The sequence below is a fragment of the Aspergillus sclerotioniger genome (genome assembly GCF_003184525.1).
Source record: "Aspergillus sclerotioniger CBS 115572 chromosome Unknown BO94scaffold_17, whole genome shotgun sequence".
NCBI lineage: Eukaryota > Fungi > Ascomycota > Eurotiomycetes > Eurotiales > Aspergillaceae > Aspergillus > Aspergillus sclerotioniger.
In genome coordinates this window covers 102673-120994 of record NW_020291007.1, presented here as the reverse complement: position 1 = coordinate 120994, position 18322 = coordinate 102673, and the positions used below count along the sequence as shown (strand labels likewise).

Genomic DNA, 18322 nt, shown 5'->3' with positions numbered 1-18322 from the left:
GAGTGCCGTTGGGGGCGGGAGGCGGTTCCGGTGTCACTGTACTGACTAAGGCGGTGATGATGTGATTGGGTTGCCGGTTGTCAAGGGACAAATCCCATCGTATGACGGTTAGGGAGTGGAATGTACTACTAGGAATATGGGCGGATTTAAAGATAGAACAAAGAAAGAAACTCAATACAGCATATAATAATTTGTAGTGAATGAATTGCGCATGTTTCTAATAGAATTTGGATGTTCTGCATACTGTCATTCATGCGCAAAAATGCTCCTTACATGGGTGCGATCGGTTGTATATATTCCGAAACCCTCGTCTATCTATATAACATGCCACCAGTTCCGTTTCTTTCCAATATGCAATGAGATGCTGTGGCTTCTTACACGCCAGGTGTTGGTTTTTCTATTTCATAAAACAAGAGATAGACCTCGCGCTGCATTCCCAGAACATCGGATGTCTTGCATTCCTTGACTTTCTCGTCGGAGACGCGCCACCATCGATCGTTGGGCTTGCGGCGGCGGTGAAGCCGGGTTATAGAGCCGCTCGACGCTTCGACCGAGGTTGCTGGTGTACTGCGGTCGCTGGTGAAGGATGCTCGTGAGAATGACTTGCTCCAGCGTCCACCCTCTGTGGAAGATGGGCTGTGCGGGTCAGACACGGGCGACAAATTTTGTTTTGAGGATGATGACTTGGTCCGAGTGCTTTGGAAGGAAACCCGTGGGCTCGATGTCGGCCGAGGAGTTGGCGATGGGGAAGGTTGCAACTGAGAGGTGCGAGTCGGAGACGCTATTGATGTTGAGATGTTGAGGGACGCAGGCTCGGTATCCGAGGAATTACGAGCTCTTAGCTGAGGACTAGGGGCTTGGGATGGGTTTTCACTAGTAGCCCGACTCTGGGCGTATGAGCTGAACGCGTCTGGTGTTGAGAAGGGCGGATAGAGATGATTGCGTCGGAATGACTCGTAGTGTCCGCTGTGGTGGCTGCCCTTGTGACAGACAATTGCCAGCAGTCTGAACCATTCCCGGCTCAAGATACCACCGAGAGGAAGCCGCTCCGGAAAAGACACCTTGGCTGCATTCTTGGTGGAGCTACTGTGGTCAAAGATTGATCGCGAAAGATGAATGGCGACGACCTTAGGGAAGGCCGTGATCCGCATATGCCGCGCAATCTTTCGTTTGGGAGCGAGTTCAGAAGGTGGTAGGGAGACTCCATCTAAGGCTCCCTCTGGATCCGTAGCGAGAGCCGTCTGGATTCGCTCAATTTCCGCCTCGAGTTGTTTTCGGTCATCCTTGGTGCGCGTGCGGCGCAATCCCTCAATCTTCAATTCAAGAGCATGCTGTAATCGACATTTGTCGCATTTGAAGTCTTCAATGTATTCGGTTTTCAGTAAACCGTCAAAGCAAGCGCTAAGAGTGGTTGAGCTTTTTTGAGGCACCTGCAAGGTCAGGTTCACAAACGAAGTCTGGTTAGGCTTGTATTGGTAGTGGCAAAACAGACACTCAATCTGAGACTCGAGCTGGCCTTCAAAAGGAAAGCCATGCTCATGGTCAATTTCTCGAAGCTTGTTGTCGATAATGGCCGGGAGACCGGTTTCGGATCCGTCATCAATCCGTACCTCAACTTCAGCAGGACTCTTGGGGGAAGGCACACCGCCAGGTTCCACGATCTCCAGGCCTGGCGACGGCCCAATCATGCCCTTCGCTCGTTGTCGGGCTTTGACGCCGGCATGGTATTCATCGCAAAGTCTCTCCGCGACAATCTGCAAGAACTCCTGTGCGTCCTGCTGATTGCGGCTGATTCGTGTCCGGTAGGCATATTCGAGTGACTGGATAAAGGGCCGTGCAGAGATGGTCTTCTTGTAGATTGGGCGTTCGTTCAATCGGTCCAACATCTCCTTCAAAGCTCTGGTAATGGTTCCCTGCTGTAATTCCCTAATTCTATCCGGCTTTGCATCCCGTGGCATCTCGTCTAGGGAAGGCAATGTATTGTATATCTCGGGCCCGTCCAGTTCACGTCGATGGAGCTCTCTAATCAAGTAAAGGCGCAGGTCGCCAAGCCCCGCAAGAGCCTGAAGGACCGAGTTGATGAAGCAGTCATTGGCAGGATTGGATAGGCCCACGATGTTCTTCTTGCGGGTACTGTCGAGTGACTCGTCTCCATCGATAGTGTAGTTGGGCCCGAAGACGTAGAACAGAGCGATAGCCGCAAGAGATGCCCCCGCTGCGTAAGCGGCGACAGTGGTTGATTTTTCCTGCATCAAATTCCAAGCACCGAGATATATAAGAGAGAAGAGAAGGCTGGGATACGAGCAAAAGAGTGGCGGCCGACGTCAATGCTATGGTTGGTCCATGAGAATGAGCTGTTCGAACAGACACGGAACTCCGGTGCCAAGACGAGCAAAGTCGAAATTTTCCTTCCTGCACTCGAATCCCCTCTTATATACGCGGGCTTCAGCTGTCCAAGGATTCAGAATGGACTCCGATCAGTTGCCGGTGACTAGGAGCGGGATAACAGTCAGCAGCAGTCCCCATAAAGCCGAGGATGTGGAGAGGACATGGGGTAACTTCAGGTAGACAGGAGGGGGCCGCCAATGACAGCGTTCTCACCAGATTAGAGTAGTAAGAGGCGCTGATATCCCGCTCGAGGACATGCCAACGCAAGAAGATCCGACAATCCCGTTCAACGCGGTAGCCGCAATGGAAGACTCGTCGATTGGCGGCAGACGTGTTGCTGATGCGTGTGTCTTGGTATTCTCGGATGTTCCTCAGCGCCGAGCGTCCGCCATACGGGAGACTCCCGACGCTTTCCAGGGCGGTTCATGACCCCCACCCCACATCCTGTCATTATTGAGTTTCTCTATAGGGTCATCCAAACTTCTGATGATCAAGGAACGATCATATGCGAGCCCGAGGGTTTGTAAATCTGCTGATATGTGTGTTTGAAGCGGCTGCAAGCTTGAAAGGGAGTACTCTCCTCGTTGAAGTGTGCAGATCCCTTGCTGCCTCCTTCCTGAATTAGCATGGCGATTTTTGAAATGATGAAGCAATTGAATTATCGTGCCGGCAGCTCCTGGAGCAGCAGGTGTGTTGCGAGATCTGTATGATAGCCAAAGAATCATCCCACTCGGCCCATAAGAAGCAATGAGCGGGTGATTTGGTGTGATCGGGATGGAAACGGAGAGGGGCGGAATCGACTGTCCTGGGATTGCCATCAGCCTCAGCCTCAGGCCATTAACCTTAGTCCCCTGATCCACGAAGCAACCACGGTGGTCGAACAGTAGCACTCTAACTTATGTAAACTAGCACGTGCATATTCTTATTTGATTACTTTTGTTGCATCTATTCTAGTCGAATGATTTCATATCCTAGCATGCCAACACCCCATGATTCATGAGAACCCCCAGAAAAGCATCGTATCAGTCAGTATCCACATTTTATGCAATGGTTCCTCAATAGATATGCTAATCTTATGCCCGCAGGGACTCCGGCAGAGTAGCAACCTTCTCATTGAAGAGATCTTCAGCCTGCTTCCAGACACGGGCGTTTTGCCGGTCCTTCAGCTGCAGCAAGCTAGGGAGCAAGGCCTGGCTGAACATCTCAGAACTCTCACGGGGCAAAAGAGACGGGAGGTGGTCGATGCTGATCACACTCAGGCCAGCGATCTGGTTTCCGCCCGACAACGTGACGGGAACGGTGGGCTTGTCAAAAGTGGTTGTGATATTATAGACAGGGATAGGGTTATGTGGGTTGGTCCTGTCAACGAAATATCGTACAATGGTCAGTGAGAGGTCTCCAGAGTCGGGGGCTAGGTGCCTTACGTATCAGCGCTCACATCGCAGATGACCGACAAGCGACGGTTTGCAGAAGTAAGAGTCTCTGGAGTAACGAATGGGGCAATGGGGGACGCCAGGTAAATACAGTTCACGAAGATATCGGCATCCTCGACAATTTCCTTGAAAGGCCCGCCTGCAGAGACATGTTAACGCATGAAGACTAAACACAGGTAAGTCACAACAGACCTTTCTTGGTTTCTTCGATATCCCACCGGATGATGTCAGACTCGGGAATGCCGACATCCTTGGCCAAGTCCACGGCACCACTACCACAACGACCAAGCTGCGACATTATTAGATATACTGTCAAAATGCAAGATAAGAAAACTCACGGCTCCGATAACAAGAATCTTGGGAGAGCGGCCGGACTGCTTCTTACCAGCCTCGAGAGACTCCTTGACAGATTCAATCAAGCGATCCTGGTTAGCATACGGGCTTTCTGCAGGCAGAGGCTCGCCCTCAGGGTGCGTCAACTGCCAGGCCCAGTTCTTGACAGCCAAAGCGGAGCCTGCATATCCGGCAGACCAACCAAAAGCTAGTGTACGAAAATCAGCTTCTGCATGGAAGACATGTTCGAAAAGAAACACTCAGTCCTTACCAGCGACTCTCCGGCCAACATCATCAGTGAGGAATTCAAGATCCAAGAGAGTACCGCCTCCCCGAGGCCAGCGGCTGAGGACCTTCTCCCAGCCACCCTGCTGCTTGTAGCAGTGCGCAAAGGAGATATGAACGTGCTCGAGAGGAAAGTCATCTTCAGGGAGCTCTTTGAGACCCAAAACGTAGGCATCCTTGGGTGCATCCTTCACCCAAGAACCTTCTTCCACCAGCGGGGCACCAATCTATACATAACATTCTGAGATGATGTTTTATTCGGTTGTGGGATTTTGTGAGTCTTCATACCTTTGCGAATTCCTCATCTAGAAAGACAATAGCCAAGTTAGACATGTCACGCGAAACCGATGGCGATTTATTAGGGGTATTAAGGGATATAACTACTGCCTAGCAGTTATGGTAGTGACTAGTCACTCTTACCATCAAAGATCCGCTGCGTCGAGCGTTCGACAGTCACTTCGTATCCAGCATCAATAAGAGCCTTGCAGGTAGTCGGTGTCACTATAGTACAGCATATTAGTATCCTAGTGTCATGACCCGTGAATAAAGGGTACAATGCTCACAGGCAGACCGAGCCTCGGCGGGCTTGGTTTCGGCACGCAGCCAGATCTTGTTAGAAGACATGGTTAAATGATAGCAATTGGTGGTCTTCTGCAGTGAGTTGATGTTCAGGATCAAAAATTTTAGACTCTTCGATTAGAAACTAATGCTAGTTATCGCTGCTAGGACCTATGACACAGACTTGCCCCTCTGGTGATAGCGGGGAAGTACGGTGGCTCCGTTCCGGGAATGTGACTCAGCAAGCACGACCCGCCGATGTCGGCGACTTGAAACAACCCAATTACAAAGTTGAACGATGCCCCATGATGGTCCTGACAGGCATGGTTGCGCTAGGGTAGACTACCTATGTCGAGGCCATGGGCTATATGTGGTTGAGCAGGTTTTCAGGCTATTTTATTCTTACATCACCTGCCCAAGACCCAAAGTACCTTGTCCTCAGCCTGCACTTCAACGAGCCCCATCTTTGAATAGAAAGCAGGTGTTGGGGCTCAAGAAGCAACCTTAGTGCGGCTTCGCGTTCGGCTACCAATACCATCCATGAGAAGGTCCCTCCTGATAGTGGCCTTCGCTTTTTTGGGGCGTTCTCCCTTTTTCTTGTCCCCATTCGTAGCTTGGCCTCTTTTGGTGTTTTTCGCGGGTGTAGGAGCTGATGGCCCATGCTGAGCTCCTGCATCTCCTGAATCGGTCCTCTGCTTCTTGGGTGCAGCCTCTGTGGCATTCTGGGCTCCAGCTTTATCCGTATCCACTGGCGAAGTAGTCGAGTCGTACGTTCGTTTATTGCCTAAACTCGGCTTAGTAGTAGATTGCTCGGGTACAACATTCGCAGTATCGGGGTCTTGCTGGGCAGACGTAGTCTCGTCGGTATGCTTTGCTTCATCAAAGTTTGCATCAGGGCTAGGCTTGCTCCCCTCCGCAGGCTCAGATGCATGGAATGGTTTGGCTAGAAGACTGGCGCCATTCGTGGGTTCTGATAGTAGAGGCATCATTACCGGGTACAAGATGTAGATGTATATGGCATATGAAAATCAAACAGAGTTACCGGCCACAAGGGGCATAGATGGGAAGTACTTAGACATACCTGAGAATGCAGGTCCGTTAGAGCTTCTACTAGGTCCGAAAGCCATGGCAGTACGCAGTGTAGAGAATCTAGAGAATGACCCTGGTCAAGGAAGGTTCAATTGTTTTGCAAACTCTGTGCTCGTGAAAGACAAGCGACTCGTAGGCCAATGGATTGTTGTATTACTAGCTAAGCAACACACGCTCGGAGAATGTCATCGCTGGTAGAAGGTCCCGGGAAGAGCGAGAGGTGAGGTTCCGCGGTGACGTTTACCAAGACGCGACCAGGGGCGCTAACCCGTCTCACGCGGGACTAAACCTCGGTTGTCCCCCTCCTAGGTGTCAGTGCATGCTAGACTAAGGAATCAACGGAGCCATTATATGTTTCGTTGCTCAGCTCGAAGGCACATAGATAGGTAGATAAGCTCCAGTTGCACTGGACTTTCCTCGAAGGCTCGAAGGTAAGCACGCCAATAAGAGGAGAAGCCCTCCCTTGCGGCAGGTGTGGAGCCGGGTGCGGAGTATTGGAGTGTTGCTGGTTCGGTATGACCCTCGAAAGTCGAGACAATAATGCTGCTGGCTGGTTGGCGGCCACACTTCGCTGAAGAATCTTGTACGGGCGACCGACACTGTTCCGCCAGGATCCGTGGCATGAATGGGAGGCATCAACTTTGCAATTTGCCCCTGGGAAGGGAAGCAATGTAGTCCAATTTCTTTGCGGTTTATACCACAAACGTTGTAGGTGAATAACTACGTCAATCAGGTCAAGGCCAGCTCAACTTGAAGTAGCCCAGAAAGCGACTCTTTTTCTTCCATGGATGCTGGTGCTTCGTGTCCAACATTTGTCTGATCTGACACGTGCTGTAGAACGCCTGCTAACCATGTGGCTTCCCTCCGCTTCCCCTGGTCCGTTAAGATACGGATCGCATCCGAGCAACTGTGCACAAACACGTCTCGCTGGCGCGGCGTCAATGTCTTCATTTGCGCTAAATCAAATTGACGATTGAACCGGAGGAATGGTCTCGGATCGGGTTCTGTGGGATGGTACAGAGCCAGAGTGGCTTTGAATAGGCTAAAAGGTTCAATAGTGGTGTAAACAGAGGCGTATTCTGAATAGATACTTGCAGGAATCTTGTTACCATCGTCCGGTACCCCTCGCTGAGCCTGCCAGAGCAGACCCCTACCGGATCTGCGAAATATTGTTTTGATCGAAGACCTTTCCCTCGAATACACGGAGGAACACAGGTCTTTTGCCTGCACATAGTAGCGCATAGCAGAGGCTAAGCCGCCCCCATACTGAATTTCGGCATAAATAAAATCGTACAGGAGGAATTTAGCGCACATATCTGCAAGGCCTCGACTGATACGACCACTGGAGTCTCGAATATCAAAATCGATCAACATTTTCAACCATAGCAGGACAGTATTTTGCATGCCCTCCACGACCATGAACTTCAATAAGTTGGTAGACGGTCGTGGAACTGCGTGGGTTGTTGGGCAAAAGATTGATAGCCGATCTTCCCAATTGGACGCGCGCAACCAATTGACAACCTTGGTCCCTGCTCTGGAATCTTTCATGGCCTTCCCAACGTCATCACTGGCAAATGCAAGCATTAACTGATACTGTAAGCATTGGAAAACGTCCTTTGTCTCGACATGTCCTGCAGCGACTAGTTCTTCGAAAATTATCATGGGTTCTTTCATCATTCTTTGCTGTTTGATATCGCGCATGCCCGCCGCATTACTGGCAATAGCAGACTCCGAAGGGTTCACTCGAAAGAGAGGATTGTTTAAGATGTTGTGCATCAGTATATCGGTCGAATGAGCCGAGGAATTGGAAGTTGCTGGCGAATGCTCTTCCGGGGCATCGCTACGGTTGGACGAGGAAGGGTTGTTGGTCGGATATTCACGATCGAGCTGACGACGGAAGGAGGATGTAATGGCATTGAGGAGCTGCTTAGATTGACGCGGGGTGCGGGGCAGCGGAAGATGAAGTTTGGACCAAGGAAACTTGATGGCCGACGTAGCCCTCATGGCGGGTAGGTTTACACGTCGTCAGTCACAAAAAGCGGGCGATGGTGGACGAAGACTATCGACAAATGGTCCCTTTCTCCAAGGAAGTGCAGCAAGTATTGAGGTCACGAGAGGATTTGGCCCGAAACGACGGGCGGTGAGCAAGGGCTGCCTGCCAGTGCCACCTCACCACGCGATCAGCCTGACGAAGACCAGGAAGGGGATGGAGATGATCCATCCCCCAATTGAGTTGGCCGGTCGACCAGCCGGCAGCGATGTATCTACTTCCGGATGAACAGCGGAGGAGTCGATCGCATTCCCACGACGCCATCGTCATCACTGCAGTGGTCGACCAGAACAGCCCCTACCTACTTAGTATCTGATGCTCTCGTAGTAACAGTAGTGATGACGAAATCATCTTCGACGGAGGCAACCCAGAAACCCAAACCCAAACTCATCAACATCGATAAATGACATACCGATCATTGTGAGAGCAATCTATATCTATTCACAGATTTTTACTCAGTACATACTAGTAGGTAGTAGTCGTCGTGGTCCTCGTCAGGGCACGCGGTCTAGGTAGTAAAGTAGGTAACACTGCGCTTGCTTGCTTGCTTGCTTGCTCGCTAAAAACGGAGGCGGGCAACCAATGCGACCGACCGAGCGACCGACCGAAAGTCGCCTTCTCTTCCCCTTCCGTTCCCCATCCATTCAATGAACTCGATCTGCTGCTAAGTTGTAGTAGTCTTTCCCTACTAAACTTTCTGCACCTACCTCCTCCCCCTTCACCTCTCTAATTATTATTTCCTTGCCCCCATTTTCCCTTTATCTTTTTCTTGTGTCATTTGCATCCTTTTCTCTCTTGTCTCTTCCCTCTCTTCCCTCTCTGCCCTTCCCAAAACAAAATCCTGGCGGCCCTTGTGTGCCCTTAGTGGTTCTGGTGCTGACCTCTCTCGTGAGGCTGCATCTCATCATTGCTACCGTACTAAGTTACGACCTTTTTACCCGCTTTTTCTTCCCACTAGCCGCACCTTGTTTTCCTCCCTTCGTCCACCTTGGGTCCTCTCCATTTCCTTCATCTTATTTCTCCATTCGGGAGAATCATAAATACCATCAACAGATATGTCTGAAGTTCAAACAAGGCCTTCTGCCTCTCGTGGCAGAGTATCTGGCCGCGGTGGCCGTGGCGGCTATAGCTCCAGAGGTGGTCGAGGTGGTAGCAGATCCACAAAGACAGACAACTCAGACGGCACACCCACCGCATATGAAGACGAGGGCGAGATTGGCCAGATGAAGAAGAAATACTCGGACACTCTGCCCATGCTGAAGGAGTTGTTCTCTGACTGGACTGATGAGGATCTGGTCTTCGCTTTGGAGGATGCGGATGGCGACCTTGAGGAGGCAATTGATCGCATTAGTGAAGGTATGGTTCCTTCCTACAGTCAAGGACAGCTCAGGGCTGCTGGGTCTCTGCTGACACCGCTGCTTCTACCCGCACAGGCAATGTCGCTCAATGGGGCGAGGTAAAGAAAAAGACTACGGACCGCAGCCGCCCCAAGACCAAGGAGGTACAGAGCGCCCCAGTCGAGACAGTCGTTCCCCCTGTTCGAGGAAGTCGTGGACGTGGTGGCTTTGAGGGTCGTGGTCGCGCTCGTGGAGACCGTGGTCGCGGTGGTCGTGGTGGCAGGGCCGGTGCTCATACCAATGGAACCCGCGCAGAGAAGCCAGCTGTCGCCACTTCTGTTGAAGAGACCACAGCTACAACTGTAGCTGCACCCGAGCCTGCCCCGGCTACGAAGTCCGATAAGACTGCCGATGTCGAGCCAACCACCGCAGAGCCCGTCGACGACGGCGCCAAGGACGCTCCCAAGACCAGCGTGATTCCGGAGGGCACAAAGAAGGGCTGGGCTAGCTTGTTTGCCAAACCGGCGCCGCCTACTCCTCAGAAGAAACCTGCTGCACCCGCTCCTGCGCCCGCGCCTGCACCGGCTCCCGAGAAGCCTGCTGCCGCTCCTGCAGCGGAGCAGAAGCCAGCTGAATCCACACCTACTCCTGCCCAGGCTCCCATCCCAGTTCCCATTCCCGTTCCCGTCCCTGTTCCTGCAGAGAAAGCGCCCGAGCCGGTCATTCCCCAGCCTCAGCCAATCGTTGAAGAAGAAGCCCCGGCAGCTACACCTTCCGCTGATGTCCCTGCTCCGAAGGATGACTTGACAAAGAACAATCTTGCTCAGATCCCCGATGTTTCTCCCCCTGCTCCCACGGCTACCGCAGCTAGCACCGTGGGCAGTGCCCTTGACTCTGTTAACCTTGCGGCGGCTGCAACTCCCACGCGTCATGCTCCCGGAACTTACCCCTCCAGTGCCTTCAAGCAGAGCACACGGACTCCTGGCACTCAACGGCGTGTAATGGAACAACAGGAAGCAGTGGTCATGCCAGGAAACCATGCTGTGGATCGCGCCGCGGTCCAATTTGGCAGCATGGGATTGAACGGCGATGCTGCCGATGTTGACATTGATGAGAACAGAGAAGAAGCCGAGACCCGTGCTCAACCCCCTCAACACTCTCCTGTTGCTCCTCGTGCCTCGCTGCCCCCTTCCACCCAGGCTCAAGCACCCACAGAAACCTCTGCGGTCTCTCGCCCGGCCCCGGGACTTCCTCCCGTGCCCCAAGTGTCTGCCGCTGAGAACTCCTTCACTGATTTCGCCCGCTACACCGATGCCCACAAGCCCTTCGACCCCTTTACCCAGCAGGTTACGCAGCCTCAACCTCAGATTCAGGAGCCATTCGCCAACCAAGCTCCCGTCCAACCTACTGTCACGACTGGTAGCGAGTACTCTCCGTTCTACGCAGTTGATCAACGTCTTCCCTACAACTACTACGGCACCTACGGTCAGTCCCAAGACGCCACTGTTGCTGCTCAGAGAGCAGGATTTGGTGTTTCGGGTGCCGAGGTGCAGCCGCACGTTCCTACCACTCAACCTCCTAGCCGCTACGGTCACGTTGAAGCTCCCAACAGTGGCCACACCACTCCCAACCCCACCCTTCCCGGCGCTACTCAGACACCTACAGCTCAGCACATGCCTGGCCAGGGCGCTCACAGCTACGGATACGGATACCCGTACTACTCCAACCCCCACTATGCCTCGTATATCGGTCAAATGAACCAGTACGGCAGGAATCGCCCGATGTACGATGACGCTCGGAGATATGACGACCACTACATGCCTCACAGCACTCAGTACGGTTATGGAAACCAGTATGGCCCGTACGGCGGCAAGGCTGGAATGTATGGTCAACCTCATGCCTTCTCCTATGAGCACTCTTCGTCTCCCGCAACAGCAGCCACCTTTAACCAGGCCATCCCGGGTCGCGACTCAGTCTACGGCCGTACCGGATCCGCTCAGCCATCCGAGAGCCAGCAGTCCGCGGCCGCCGGTTCCACTACCTTCGGATCAGGCATGTCGGATGTCTTTGGTCGCACTCAGGGTGGCTTCGGACAGAACCAGCCAATCACCCAGCAACCTCCGGTGACCACGGAGGAAACGAAGAGCTTTGACACCCCGAAGGCTGCGGGTCCCAGCCCTTCGCTCGCCCAGGCTAACCGTCCTGGCTCCGCGACCAACAGCGCCCCTGGTCAGCCCCAGGCCCAAACCGGCCTTCCCCCGCTGCAGGGCCAGCAGGGCCAGCAGGGCTTCGGTGGATATCCTCACTTAAACCCTCAGTATGGTGGAGGATTGGGTTCCCTTGGCGGCCATCAGGCTGCGGCTACTCAGACTCACCATCAGCCTACTGGATACGGCAACTACGGTGGCGCAGGCTTCGCTAACTATTACGGAAACTCTGGACGTGGAGGCTGGGGAGGCAACTACGGTCACTGAAAGGATATGGCGTTGCATCTTTTCCGGGGGGTGGGGTCCTAATGGCACCTTTACCTCCTTTATTCTCGGGCGCGGCAATCCCTCGATCGAAAACATATCTCCTCTTATATTCACTTGTTAACACTTTTCCCCTTTATGTCACTCTCAAGTGTGTAATCTCTACTCTCAATGAGAGCTTGGCTGGTTTTACATCTTTGGTTGATCTTTCCTGCAGGGTTGCGCTCACGATGTATTGAATGGAAAAAAACGTTATCTCTATGTTTCTCTTTTCATCCATGGTCATTGTTCACGGTTTACGACATTTGCCAGTGTCTTCCTATTACTATACTTAAATGTTTTTTCTACATCCTCCTTTCTCCTTCCCCTCCGGACTTTGCCCTTGCTTGATTCGGTATCTGACGAAAACCTTTCCATGTCTCTGGCTCTTATTTACCTTGCATACTTTCCGCTTCCTGTACTACTTCTTTGGGTTCGGTTGGGACGTCGTTCGTGCAAATTGGCTGGATAAGGACAAGGAACAGGGGTTAAAGAATGCAAAGAATTGACTGGGACGGCGTTGTACCTTGTTTTCCGGTGTACAAAAGTAACTCACTATAGAGACGGTGACGAGGGAAAAGACACAATGGAGTAGCGCGTGCGCGTTTCAAGCTGAATCTGGGTCTTCTCCAACAACGTAGCCATGTTTGTAACTGTCGATATACGCCTGCTGGCCAGAGTCATCAGATCAAGTCCAGGAGGTTATGGTACTATCTACCACTCCCGCTACACTTGTCCTTTGCTTCGGTGAAGATATGAGGGGCGGTGCTCCCTCCGGTCCCATCTCCGGCCTTAGGCAGGATCATTGGACTCCTTCCACTTTCTTCCCGGGGGTTGTTCCTTTATTCACTTCCTGCTTTCTCGCTAAGTCTCGCACATTCCTTTCTACTGCCGCCTTTAAACCTCTTACATCTCGCATCTCTCTGGTCTCTCACTCACTTTCCCTCCCCCTATACTCCTCGCTAGCTCTATCTCTCCCTTCTCTTCCCTTCTCTTTCAGGGTATTCGCTTCCGTTGTCTCGCTGTTCTTAAAGACACGCGATCAACACTCTGGCAGACGCAATCTGGCAGACTTGGTCTTCGAGAACGTCCAGGTAGGCTGTCTCAGTTCCACTCGGAATGATCTACAATGGTGCAAGCTGACAAATATCAGTCGATAGTATCGATTATCTGACGTTGCGAGCACCGCTGACACTGGCAAACAAGGTTTGTCAGAACACTCCGTGGTCAGTGTGATCTAGACCTTGCAGGACAAGCATAGAAACTCAAAGGGTTTCTAGCGTGGCTTCGCGTCACGTTGTCCTCAAAATACCAGCAGCACTATGTGCATGCAAACCCCCTCATTGAAACAATCAGGGCGTAGTATAGCTTGTTAGCTACAATCCGGAAACAATACACGTATGGTGATTGATTCTGGTCTTATCAATTTGAAGCCCCCTGGAAGATATCTGGGAAAATCAGCGAAAGCTGATCACACAATCTCTATTCTTTTTTTGAATCGGCTCGATGATGATTCTATTCCAGAGCTTTTTGCCTGGTCTGCTGATAGGGCCTTAACTAAAGTCATACCCCTTCAACTTTTCATTTCAATTTCGCCTTGATGATGATGATGATGATGTGTGTGTGTGTGTGTGTGAACCCAAGAGGCTCTTGCCCAGTTTGTCATGCTGAGAGGCAGTTGGAGTTGTCGTCAAGAGCTCGCTCATACCCACACTGTTTTCATACATCGTAACAAGGTTTCCTACCTTCGTGATGAGAATAAATCCGAGAGCCAACGCTCGTATCTCTGAAAGGCGCCAAGGAAAGCAAAATCTAACTGGGTTGTCAGTGTACCCGCATTTTCTTCTCGGGGATGTCCTATGACGCAAAGGTTGCCTTGGTGATGACAACAATTCTGCGCTCTATGAGTGCATACTTCTGAAAGGCGCACTGCTCTGCCCAAACTGACTTCTTTGATGCATGTACCTCAATGCCAGTCACAGCTCTTCCCCGCAAAACAAATCACAACAGCGACTTCGCCAGCATGATGAGATCCCATACATCAGCCATTCGGCGTCTGGTACCGAGAGATATCTTCATTCTTTCTCTGTTGTTGAATTTGATAAACCCTCTATTAATCTGTAGCCCTGAGACACTTCAAGGTGATAAGTGAATGGGTAATATTCACCGAAGGCATTCACCTCGGTGAAGTCAATAATGGATCAATATTCCTGACTTAGACTAGTACACCAAAGACCATGGATTGTCGATCGGTGTAAGTCTTCGTCCTGCAGATTCACTCGGTTGTCTTTAACACCCAATTTCAACAATCAAGGTCCTGTCACGGTTCTGGTGGAGGTCCGTCACAAGTTAAACAAATTGACAAGTCGGTTTTATGATAGTAGAGGCAGAGCTACGGTGTTTCAGGATGATTACTGCATCTTATGTTTGTGCAGCGGCTATGTTAAGGACTTATTGCCATGCCATCTTATTCATTGACTTGTTATGTATACTGTCTTCCACTGTCTTGACTGTCTATGTATCGTCTCTCTTTATTACAGCTAATGTACACCGATGAACATGCATATGATCCTCATCTAAATAAACCAATACCAGTCATATTGTGCTAAAAGCTTCCGCCACATACAGGGGATCCTAATTATAGATAAGAAGAATCAAAGCCATCTCCACATATCCTGAGCTATTCTTCCACATCAAATGTGTTGATATCTGATAACCTGAATTGCGATACAAATTCCATTGATTAAGATATTAACCCTGCCAAAGAACTCTACCATGAAACAGCAGAAACAGCACTTCATTGTCCTATACCTAGCATAGAAGCCGCAATTTCCACTGCACCATCACTTTCTTTCTGTATAAATCTCGTAAACTATCACATCAGAGTTAATATGTCATGGAAGTCGAACAGCTGGATTCCAGCAATGGGCGGCTGTATCAAGATTAACACATCCACTGCTGTTAAGAGATCAAGCTGGGTTGTATGTTTGATTACTTATCTGTGTCTTTGGTTTATTTTACGCAGGGGGGGTTATTTGGGGTAAGAAGTAGTCTCGAAGGAAGGGCTTTGCGTAACGGATGGCTCAGTTTGGGTCTAGTTATACAACAGTATGCGTATAGGCTCTTTGAAATCTAGGCAAGTTATTGTTTTGTCTAGGGGACAAAGGAAAGGCCACTGGGTATCAAGAAATGTCAAGGTGCAGGAGAATGAATGAGAGGGATTTCTTCAGTCGCCAGGGTTCAACCAGAAATACTAAATATTTTCTGCAACTTATCAATATAACTCCCACACAGATAGACCATAACCTGATGGAGGGTCTTGGCCAGCGCGACACATGTCCTATTATTTGACGTCCGACCAGCGAGTTCCGACAACGGGCCCCAGACGCGAACTTCTCCCAACTTCTGAGTCCCATCAACAACCGAATCATTTGCAACGCCGTGTACGATATAAAACTCCCAAGATTCCCCCACAGAAATGCATCCCACCATGGGTGGTGGGATTTCTGAGCCCGTCCGATGCCTGAACGCCCATGAGAAGAAGCCCGCCATCCAGACCCCCAGTTGGACTTCGGCTTCGATCAGATTCCCATGCTTCGGCTTAATCTCAGATCCAAGGCCTAGAACATGTGTCCCTGTGTGTGAATGGTCCACGTGGTTCACATAACCGTTGGGGAACTTTCTAGCAACCTTCACATATAGTTCCTTCCAGTGATCTTTCGGGAACCCAACGACGTAGTCTATTTTGCGGTTGCATCGATCTTGAGCCGTATAAAGAGGCTCGTACTCGGTACAGACTGATTCCGTCTGGCTAGACAGGCTTTTAGTTATGTCTTTCTTGGGCAGAACGGTGTGGTCTCGATTATAACGTACACGCCCCAGGCTTCTAGGGGTAGATCCTCAATTGCAGCCTGTAACATGGACTGAGTAACTTCTGTCGCCCAGGAGCTTTCACTCCGTTGTTGTGTGGCACATTTATAAGAGCCAGAAACTGCCTCCTGGATTTTTTGCGCTGTCGGTTCCCAGTCATTACTTTCGGCTAGGAATTCTTGGAGACTCTTTGCCGTGTCGTTACCTGGGTCATCCAGTTCGTGAAGGTAACGAACTCGGGGTGTTGCGCTGGTGGCCAGGATGGTTTTCTGACGCGCTGGGCTGAGAGATCGACGGTGTGGCTGGCTGGTCGAGGCCGATGGGGAGAGAATATTGTCATTATGGAGAGGGAGGACGCGTGATGATGCAGTTGAAACTGATTTGGAGTCATCTACCCCATGTCGTTGTCTCTTGGAGTGTCCTATTGTCCATGAAAGTGCATTTTCGCGTAATGGGAATCGGAAAGGGGGTGGATGACGGTGTAAGAGGGCGGTCCCCAGAGTCACGGCGGGTGCAGCTGTCACAGTCAATGCGGTCAAGCCACTCGTGGATTCTGTCAGTTTCCATGTTTGCTTCAATGACAATATAGTGTGCGCATTGTCTGGAAGACTTGTTATTGAAGAGATACGCAGTGGACCATGAAGAGCATGCATTGGCGCAAGGGAGACGGGTTCTTCCCGAAGTATATCCAGACCGATGGACGTTCAAAACTCACAACAGGTCCCTTTTGACAGGAGATTCGAAATTTAGACCCGCAAATACGAAGCCAGAAGAATCCATGTCGCGTGTCTACAATCATGTAGATAATCGATGACCCGCCATATCACTCAATATTAATCAGTTGACTCCCGCGATCTACCCAACGATGTCCCTCCTCTGTTATGTTAGCTGATGATGCCAAATAAATTTCGGTTCCTCATCAAATCAAGGTGCTGTAGTGTAGTGGTCATCATGAAACGTTGTGGTTCTCCGCAGCGCCGTTTCGACCTGGGTTCGATTCCCAGCAGCGCCAAAAATTGGCGTTTGTGCTTGATTTGTCTTTTTGTTTTTGCCTCTTTTTCTTTCTACTTGCAAAGGAGGACTTAGTTGCAGACAATTGGGGGCTTTTGGCCCTGGATAATTGGATTGTGGTTTGGTGGTGTGAGACGGCTACAACTTCCACTGTCCAAAGGGTAGTTTCTTCTACTCCGTACTTGTCACATTTTTTTAAAAAGTGATCTAGGCGCCGATCTAAGACTTGGTGAACGAGCCAAACAGGACTTCGTGAAACGACTGTTAGTAGGAAGAACAGGGGTATATATATATATAATGTGGCCAAAGGAATTTCCTTCTTTTCAAAGTATAAGCTGTCAACTTCCATCTACCTACAGGAAGCCCAGAAACAAGCCACATCATCGTCAAATGACACCTGTACATACACTCAGGCATGAACACTCTGCCTACACACAGTCATCCCACGTTTGCTCCAACCTGAAGCTCTCATAAGCATCCAAACTCTGTCCAGTCATCCCCAACGGCCATCTCAACCTTAGCCGCCGGCCTACCAACCATCCCCTTCCAGATTTCAGACGTCCCTGGTGGAACCAGCTCCTCAACTTCCAGAGCAATCAACGTACTGAACACCCAATCCTGGCATCTTCGTGCACCGTCCCTTGGTGCAGGCTCATTACCGATCACTTGAATGACCTGCTGGCGTTGCTGATGATCTAATTCTGCTAACCGACACATCCCCACAGCCTGCATGGTGGCTAGGTCGGCTAGGTCTGTTCCGAGCCGGGGCTCGAATTGGTACCAGAGTTTGTCCAAATCTATGAGTCGGACATGGAGGAGGTCGATAATACGAGTAGATGGTTGGCGGATTGTGAAACCCCAATGCGAGCGATGATTTGGGTCATCGCCTAATCCGAAGACAGTGATTGAGAGCTGGTATGTCATCTTGTCTAGCTATATTGTTGTTAGTTGACAGTCGGGTTTCTGGTAGGGTTGGACATGTCTCACTTGGGGGTGGTGGGTTTTGTATATGGGTTCATGCATCATCCATGTGTAAGGCTGGAAACTGAAGGCTGCCTTTTCCCGGGGAGACCCCGCAGGTTTATATACCCCACTTGTCCCGTTCCTCCAGCTGGGCATCTCTGCTTCAACATCAGCGGCTCCAATTCACTAGAGCGGTGTTATCAAAGAACAAAATCGCAACTCGAAGTGTATAGTAGGATGATATAGATAGGGAAATCCTCAATAATTCGGTATGCGCCTTTTGGCGCCAAAAGATACCGGCAAGGCTGCAATCTCTCATCTCTCCCTCTCAGAGCATCTAACCCGGGATTTCCCCTTCCTGTAATGAGAATAAGATGAGACACGCCAGACATGGATCGGTGTCAAGCAATTCCCTACTGCTATCGGCTGCAACTACCAACTCGACGCTCCCTCTCGCAGGTGTGAATGAAATTAGTCACAAGAGCCCGTATACCG

At 50.8% G+C, this 18322-nt stretch overlaps 7 protein-coding genes and 1 non-coding gene across 8 annotated transcripts; 3 read left to right on the top strand and 5 right to left on the bottom strand.

Moving 5' to 3' along the window:
- Positions 1-374: 374 nt before the first annotated feature.
- BO94DRAFT_566636 (cysteine proteinase) lies at positions 375-5095 on the bottom strand (the record flags this gene model as incomplete). Its single annotated transcript, XM_025614574.1, has 17 exons — positions 4728-5095; positions 4426-4666; positions 4160-4362; positions 4014-4110; positions 3813-3960; positions 3478-3747; positions 1822-2292; positions 1716-1788; positions 1453-1691; positions 1388-1416; positions 1088-1360; positions 1012-1066; positions 907-975; positions 711-885; positions 604-683; positions 569-576; positions 375-544 (listed from the first exon to the last, which is right to left on the bottom strand). The coding sequence occupies exons 1-17, from the start codon at positions 4770-4772 to the stop codon at positions 375-377; spliced, it is 2646 nt and encodes an 881-aa protein (XP_025466430.1). The 5' UTR covers positions 4773-5095.
- A 318-nt stretch (positions 5096-5413) lies between these two features.
- BO94DRAFT_101126 (uncharacterized protein) lies at positions 5414-6486 on the bottom strand. Its single transcript, XM_025605454.1, has 2 exons — positions 6079-6486; positions 5414-5967 (listed from the first exon to the last, which is right to left on the bottom strand). Exons 1-2 carry the CDS (start codon positions 6122-6124, stop codon positions 5489-5491), a joined length of 525 nt encoding a protein of 174 aa, XP_025466429.1. The 5' UTR covers positions 6125-6486; the 3' UTR covers positions 5414-5488.
- On the bottom strand, positions 6402-8257 carry BO94DRAFT_101067 (uncharacterized protein). The gene has a single exon (XM_025605453.1). It carries the CDS (start codon positions 8088-8090, stop codon positions 6816-6818), a length of 1275 nt encoding a protein of 424 aa, XP_025466428.1. The 5' UTR covers positions 8091-8257; the 3' UTR covers positions 6402-6815.
- Positions 8258-9029: 772 nt separating this feature from the next.
- On the top strand, positions 9030-12031 carry BO94DRAFT_101048 (putative RNAPII degradation factor Def1). Its single transcript, XM_025605452.1, has 2 exons — positions 9030-9492; positions 9570-12031. The coding sequence occupies exons 1-2, from the start codon at positions 9192-9194 to the stop codon at positions 11945-11947; spliced, it is 2679 nt and encodes an 892-aa protein (XP_025466427.1). The 5' UTR covers positions 9030-9191; the 3' UTR covers positions 11948-12031.
- Positions 12032-12705: 674 nt separating this feature from the next.
- On the top strand, positions 12706-13588 carry BO94DRAFT_101032 (uncharacterized protein). Its single transcript, XM_025605451.1, has 2 exons — positions 12706-13077; positions 13144-13588. The coding sequence occupies exons 1-2, from the start codon at positions 12739-12741 to the stop codon at positions 13222-13224; spliced, it is 420 nt and encodes a 139-aa protein (XP_025466426.1). The 5' UTR covers positions 12706-12738; the 3' UTR covers positions 13225-13588.
- Positions 13589-15223: 1635 nt separating this feature from the next.
- BO94DRAFT_575898 (uncharacterized protein) lies at positions 15224-16633 on the bottom strand (the record flags this gene model as incomplete). The annotated part of the gene is made up of 3 exons (XM_025615107.1): positions 15224-15794; positions 15857-16462; positions 16569-16633. 3 exons carry the CDS (start codon positions 16631-16633, stop codon positions 15224-15226), a joined length of 1242 nt encoding a protein of 413 aa, XP_025466425.1.
- A 148-nt stretch (positions 16634-16781) lies between these two features.
- On the top strand, positions 16782-16865 carry BO94DRAFT_t186. Its single transcript has one exon. It is a non-coding gene; the product is annotated as a tRNA-His (tRNA).
- A 278-nt stretch (positions 16866-17143) lies between these two features.
- BO94DRAFT_101009 (uncharacterized protein) lies at positions 17144-18095 on the bottom strand. The gene is made up of 2 exons (XM_025605450.1): positions 17852-18095; positions 17144-17793 (listed from the first exon to the last, which is right to left on the bottom strand). Exon 2 carries the CDS (start codon positions 17786-17788, stop codon positions 17333-17335), a length of 456 nt encoding a protein of 151 aa, XP_025466424.1. The 5' UTR covers positions 17789-17793; positions 17852-18095; the 3' UTR covers positions 17144-17332.
- Positions 18096-18322: the final 227 nt, after the last annotated feature.